This window comes from Impatiens glandulifera, chromosome 5 (genome assembly GCF_907164915.1).
Source record: "Impatiens glandulifera chromosome 5, dImpGla2.1, whole genome shotgun sequence".
Classification (NCBI taxonomy): Eukaryota; Viridiplantae; Streptophyta; class Magnoliopsida; order Ericales; family Balsaminaceae; genus Impatiens; species Impatiens glandulifera.
Window position 1 is genome coordinate 2146124 of NC_061866.1, and position 7708 is coordinate 2153831.

At 27.4% G+C, this 7708-nt stretch overlaps 1 protein-coding gene across 1 annotated transcript; it reads left to right on the forward strand.

Annotated features, from left to right (window-relative positions):
* Nucleotides 1–6633: 6633 nt before the first annotated feature.
* LOC124937815 (LOB domain-containing protein 16-like) lies at nt 6634–7375 on the forward strand. Its single transcript, XM_047478145.1, has 2 exons — nt 6634–6927; nt 7028–7375. The coding sequence occupies exons 1-2, from the start codon at nt 6634–6636 to the stop codon at nt 7373–7375; spliced, it is 642 nt and encodes a 213-aa protein (XP_047334101.1).
* The last annotated feature ends 333 nt before the right edge of the window (nt 7376–7708 follow it).

Here is a 7708-nt window from a genome sequence, read left to right on the forward strand (position 1 = left end):
GCAAAGTCGAAGAACTCACAAAAACTACTTTGTTTAAGGAACTTTATTGTTTAGTTGATAACATGTAATTTATTTGTGTTGGTTTTGTGTTTGAAATTAGAACAAAGGTTGTTTTGCTCTACTTGAAAATATTTGTAGGTTTTACCCTTTTGTAAAAATAAATTCATATTCTCTAAGTATTTAAAAATAATAATAAATAAATTATAATGAGCATCTAAAATAATGTTATTCGCAATAAAAATTGAGAATTTATGTAAAATTGGGACAATTTAAAACTTATAAAATCTAAAATTTTCTTGAAATATTCACAGTTAATTTAAAAAATATTATTTATATATTATTATATTATTATTATTATTTATATATATATATAATTAAATATTTTATACCTAGTCAATTTTATATATTTAAATATAAAATTAATTAATTAAAAATACTTATTATATAAAATTAACTAAAAATAATAATAAGTAAATAAAACTATATAAAAATTATATTAATTTATTTAGTTGAATAAATAATATATTTTCATTTATAAATAATATATATTTTAATGTAAAATATTATAAAATCGTAAAATCAAAATTATTTATAAACTCGTAAAATTATAAAATCTTATCATTATAAATTTAAAATAGTAAGAGTTTACTTATTTAAAAGTTAATTAAAATCACACTTATTAAAGTTATCTTATTTGAAATCATAAAATTTTAAGATTTTAAGAATTAATTAGAGATTTTAACTATTTAAGTTATTTTCCATATTTTATGGAACTAGGCATAGACTTACAAAATTAAAATAAAAATCTTCTTAAAAAAAAGCTAGATATGTTTGGAGCCTTTTAAGGCTTGAAGAGCTTAAATTACTTTATTAAAATGTTGTAGCTTAGGCTTCCTAAATGGATAGGAAATAATTGGGCAAAGTAATGAGTGTATTTAATAAAACAAATGTTATTAAATTTATTATTATATATATAATTAAAGTATATTTCAAAAAATTATTTTATTTAAATCAATAACCCTTTAAAATATTTAAAATATATATAATTTTAAGTAAATAAAAAAAAATGTTCAAACCAGCTCCAGTTACAATGTATAATATATATACACTATTTAAAAGTTTAACAAATATATTAATATATATTAATTAAATAATTTTAAAAAAGAAATATTAAGTATTTTATAAAAAAATATATAAAATTATATTTCTTTACATCCATATACTAATAATAATCGATGGGCAACGGATTAAGGATTAAGCCCACTAATCAATCATCATAAAATTGTGGAAGCTCTTACCTATGAGTTTTGGGCTATCATATAACCCATTTTTTGAATAGTATATATGTTAAATAAAGACAATTATAATGATAGAAAAAAATTAAAAATTTAAACAAATTCAATCAAGTAACCTTATTCAAAACTCATTTTTAATTGATTTTAAAATATAAATGACTAATTAGTTAATTTTTCCCCTAAACAATTATCGTAGACTCATAGAGGTATAAATTTTCTAAAATCTTCAACCAGTTGGTACAAAACATTTAATTATTTGAGTCATTACAACATCTGATTTTTTATGTGACAGAATTAAATTATTTTTATTAGTGTATAAATATAAATATATAAAAATTAAAAATATCTTATTCACAAAACAAAGGATAAATTTGAAATGTATTGATCTAATCGAGTTCTTTGTTAGTTGAAATATTAGTTTAGATGAGAAAATATGTTAACAAATTTATTTATTTATTTTTAAATATGTAATATAGATGATAAAATAATATTTAATTATTTTAGATAATAGATATGGGGCACTAATTGTTTCTATTCAAGCCTACTTGATGACCATTATCAATAAAGTCTTGGGCCTAATTAGGCCATCGGCCCATCGATAAACAAATGGGCTTGGTCCAAGACCAGTTTGATTTGGCCTTTGATAAACCAAAGGTCTTGGGCCTATCCCATTTTGATTCGGTCCTTTATGAACAAATGGGCTGGCAACACCATGACGTTTAAATAAAGACATGTGCCCAATTAGGGAAATTTTATCTATGAGACATTTATGAGTTAGGAATTAGTACTGTTGAGAATTTGTGTATCCAAACAAAAAATAATATTTATTTTATTTTTTAATTAAATAAAATTTAATGTTTTATTAAATAAATATAATAAATGATTAAAAAATAATACAATTTAGTTGGTAAAAAGTTTTCTTAACCTATTTAATGGCTTAAGGATAAACATTAATGATAAAAAAAATCATCCGAGAGAGGAGGCCCTAAGACCGCCTAGTTGGTCTTATCGAAGGCCCTGAGACCGCCTAGTTGGTCTTACCTAAGGCCTACCTTCATTTGAAACATTGAAAATCAAAACCAAATGTATCATGCATTAAGAATTTGATCAACAATTAATCTCCTTAAGCAAATCAATTACAATTACAAGGTCTTTGTTGAATTCACAATAAGAAAAAATAACAAATAAAAAAAAATACACTTGTAATATTATAGAGTATAAATTCTCTCCATTATTGCATATATAACTATTCTTCTAATAATTAAAATCACTAATTCTATCAATTAAAATACTTATATAAAACAAAAATAACTCTTAGTAGTGGTGATTTATTAATTTAAGAGTAGACAAATAAAACAAGAAATTAAAAAATGTTATGGCTAACTCCAAACCAAATTAGTGGTCAGTTACTTGTGAATAAAATAAAATAAAGATTAGTGCACTTAGTAGTATTTAATAGTGGGTATGGTATGGTGTGGTGGATGCCTGCATTATTATTAATAATTAATTAATAAATTAATTAATTAATTAATTAAAATGAAATTAATGAAGGTTGAAAGAGTACACGTGGGAGTGAAACAATGATGAGTGGCTGGCAGCAGTCCCGAGGAGCTGCGTTCGGCGGAAAACTATTTCTTTTTCTTTCTTATATCAGCAATGAAAAGGATGGATGGATGGGGGCAGGATTTTTTATTTATTTATAAACAAATTAGAGTGACCATATTAAGAAATTTAATTATAATTAGACTAAACATACTTCACCCTTACTCTTTTATACAAGAAAAGAAAGAGATAATCATTCAATGGGTGATTCTTTTTAATATTTATTTTTAACTATAACAATGAATTAACCAACCAATTAGTTTAAATGATAAGAATTTGTGCTAATAAATTTGATTCTTACTAATAACATTTTAACTTGGAATAAGTTGCACTAACTTATTACATTATTTATTTATTTATTTTCTTTTATCTATTTTTAGAATATAATTTGACTATTTGAGTGTTATCCCATTTGAGATACTAATAAGATATGTTATAATTAATTATCTTTACAAGAACTCTAAATTGATATAGCATTGAATTACCCATTCATCATTAAATAGTAAATAATTTGTCTATGCATGTATAATTCTTTTTAAAATTCTTTAAAATTATAACGTGAAATTTATTCAATAGACTATTTTCACTTATAAATTTGTAGTTTTTTTTTTTGGAAAAACAATTTAGCGTCATTTAATTAAAAATTTCTAAAAACGAGAAAAAAAATCACAAGTTTAAGAGATCATTCTAAACAAACCTATAATGATTTTGAAGTTTTATCATTCTGAATAAAAGCAAAAACGTAATTGAACTATTTGATTATAATGTTTTCGTTTCTAATGATTTTAATAAACGGTAAATTCCAATTCTTGTTGATGTTCTAATTCTGCTTCGTACTTGGAACTTTTCTCCACGTTCCCGCAAGTGCGCCACAATCAGAGACTATGTCTCTCCATAATTCTTCAACACTTCTACGGGTTCTGCCATAGACTCTCGCATTAAGTTCTTGCCAAATGTTATAAACTACTGCTCCAAAGCCGCACTTAAATACATTTGTTACGAATCTGTTTCCTTTGACTTTGAGTAGTGCTGCTTTTTTGATTTCTTTCCATTCCTCCGGGAAACTGATCAGCTTCATGCTTTTAGAAAATTTACCCCAAATTTCCAATACTATACTGCAGCTCCCAAACAGGTGATCAGTGGTTTCTTCACTTATGTTGCATAGAGGACAGTTCACGTCCGAGATTCTCATATACTTGTTGATACAGTCATGAGTGTTGAGTCTTTCTCAGAAGGCAAACCATAGGATGAACTGGTGTCGAGGAATGATCTTGGTTGACCATACGAGAGGAGCCCATTCTACTTTCTGCGCTTTTTCTCGAATTACCTCCCATATTCTCTTTGAGACCAACTTTTCATTGTCTTCTGCATTTCATTCATGAACGTCCGGTATGGCTCAGAGATGTATGTTACTGATGTGATCAAGTATCCGTTGTCCTTCTAAATTTCTTCTCAAAAGCGAGTCCCAGTCTCTATCTTTTACGTCTCTGATTTTCGCCACTACGCAGTCCCTTCTAATACGTGTATTTTTGAACTCCTCTTTGTGAATGATTGACAGGTTTTCGAACCAGAGATCGTGCCAGATTAGAGTGCCTTTCCCGTCCCCTAGCCGGATGTCGTAAAGATATGCAATATCACTTCTAAGTTTAAGAATTTTCTTTAGTGACCAGCTCATACCTTTATTGATTTTACATGTCCATATACTGGTTTCCTATTTCATAGATCGCGTGTGTACCCATTTGATCCATAATGATTTTTGGTTGCGTTCCAATTCCCATAGATGCTTGAAAGTTAGAGCCTTATTCCACTTGACACAGTTTTTCAGGCCAATGCCTCCCTCCTCTTTCGACTTACAGAGAGCAGTCCATTTGATTTTCTTTCCTCCTCTCCCGCTACTACTCCAAATGAAGTTCCTCATTAGCGTGTCTAGCTCCTTCATTACCTTCTTCGGAATGACCATCTGCTGCGCCCAATATCCAATTATGCTCATGACTACGATTTTGATAAGCTCGATCCTCCCTACATAAGAAAGTTTATTCGCCGCCCAACCCGATATCGTGGTTTTTACCTTTTCAATCAGCGGCTTGCAGTGTGAGATCTCGATCTATTTCGCGGTTAATGGAATCCTTAAGTACCTTACGGGAAAGATGTAAATTTATAGTTAGAGTTAGTATAAGTCATAGTCTAGATCTCATCATCTAAATATAATGTTTTTCGACCATTTTCACCATACTATGACTTGTATCATGCTCATTTTACTTTTCATTAATCTCTTTTCCAGCATAGAGTCGGTCTTGAGGTAAGTTATGCAATCTAGATTCCTTGATAAATCCCTTAAAAAATTAAGAAATAAATACATTATTAATATTTGAACTTAAGAAGTATAAACTATTATAACCATTAATCAACTAAATTATTTAAATTAATATAATATTAAACTATTGATGTTTTAAATATGATATAAAATATAATAAGTTAAACAAAAAATAAGAACAATTTTTTTTTTCTAACTAGCTAGGAGCCTAGGACCAAACTTCAGTCCAGGGTTGCTCTACACCAAGTCATGGTTCAGATGTGTTTCTTCAATGAGTATATGTTGTTAAGTACTCCTAATTATCAGTTTTGATTGGATAATAAATTTGTTCATCTCTTCTCTTTTTGCATGGTTGTATTCTCCATAGAACCTAGCTAGACTGGTACTCTTCTTCTACAAGTGTAAATATTTGATTGATAAACTTTTAACTAATTGAAGTATACTAATAATAAATAAAATAGTTTGACACTTGATATGGATGATTAATTATGATACATATTTATAATTAATATTATGTTAATTAAGACAAGGAGACATTAGTGAATGATATAATTAAATAATGTCAAGTGTTCCCTCATAACCACACATGTAATCCTTCTTTGTCCCCTTCATATTTTTTCTCTCTTAGAGTTTGTTTGATATATTTTTTTAGATTCTAAAAATGTTATTAAAAATACCTCATTTCTTAACAAATTATTTAGAATTTATTTAATTATTAAAATATTATTTTATATTAAAAATAAAATAATGTATTTTAATCAATTAAATAAGTATTTTAATTATAATTATATAGTGATGTTATAATTTTTCTTATAAAAACATTTGTAGAATTCTAAAAACTCAGGTCAAAATACTTTTTAGAATTTGTTTGATTTTTTTTAAAAAATTTTATCTTCATCACTTTATTATTATTCTAGTTATTAAATAATTCATTTTATCAATTGAAATATTCTTAAAATTTATTTACATATTTTTAAATTCAACCATAATTAAATATTATCTCATACATTTGTCATCAATTAAAATTATCATAAAGAAACATATCTTATAAACCAAATTTATTTCAATAAATTCAAACCGAACAAGTTTTTACTTTATTTTTTATTAAATTTAAATAAAAATATATTTTAACAAATAAATCAATTAAAAACCCAAATAATTTAATACTGTATTTTTTTTATTCAATAATATTTTGTAAAGTAAAACCAGAAACTAATATCAAACAAGCTCTTAAATTAAAACTCCTTAAATTCACACCCATAACAAAACATCATCATCCCCACATTACACCCACTACTATATATATATACTTATATATATATATATATAGTTACTACTTTCCATCTAACTTCTTATATAATAATATATTTCCTTCTTCATTCGTGCATCCTTTTCTCTTTCTAAATACCAATCTAATTAAGTATGGCTACAACCGTGACCCCAACCACCGGATCTCCATGCGGCGCGTGCAAATTTCTCCGTCGGAAGTGTGCCTCCGACTGTGTTTTCGCACCATATTTCTGCTCCGATCAAGGCCCGGCTCGGTTCGCCGCCATCCACAAGGTGTTCGGTGCCAGCAATGTCTCAAAGCTTCTTATGAGAGTTCCTCCAGCCGAAAGGTATGAAACCGTCGTCACCATTGCTTATGAAGCTCAGGCCCGCATCCAAGATCCCGTCTATGGTTGCGTAGGACATGTCTTTGCCTTGCAACAACAGGTAAAACAAACCCCAATTCTGTTTTGGAATTTTAACCTAACTAGGGTTAGTTTTAGTTAGAGAATTCATTTTTCTCATTTTTGTTATTGATTATATGTAGGTGGCTTATTTACAAGCTCAAATAATGCAATTCAAGGCTCAGATGTTACAAAATATAGAGAACAATCATGATCAGCAAATTTATCAGTGGCAAGCTAAGGATGATGATGATCATATGGTGGGAATTCAATCTCATTTTCAAGGTGATTCTTATCAAACTACTAATGGAGGAAATATCAATTCATTCTCATCACATGATCAATCGATGAGTAATGATTCAATGGAGTCCCTTGATGGAATTTATGGAATGCACGAAATACAAAGTAATAGGTCGGATTGTTATGAAAGGAAATTCTGCGGAAATATGAGTGAGCTTCAAGCTCTTGCCATTAGAATGATGAGGAATTAATCTATCTATAATGTTATGTATATATACAAGATGAAGATGAAGATCATGAAGAGGAAGAAGATGAAGATGATCAAATGGTACACTAGAGTCTAGAGAGATACAACACAATTTAGCTTGTTTCCGGTTTTAAGTTATGGTGATACATTGAGTAATATTAAAAGCAACATTAGTTCTTCTGCTTATAAAAATCTAAATTAATGTTAGATTAAGCATTTTGTACTTTTTGTTTAATTTAGGGAGACAATCTTTAATATATATGTCATTTTATAAGTTTATTTTGAAAAAATGATAATCTCTTTTAGATACTTAGGTTTTAAAAGTAAGTTAGTGACA

Bases quoted from the DNA above. Each gene is read 5' to 3' on its own strand.
- LOC124937815 (XM_047478145.1), top strand. From the start codon at position 6,634: ATGGCTACAACCGTGACCCCAACCACCGGATCTCCATGCGGCGCGTGC. The intron at 6,928-7,027 runs GTAAAACAAACC...GATTATATGTAG, and splicing joins TCTTTGCCTTGCAACAACAG to GTGGCTTATTTACAAGCTCA.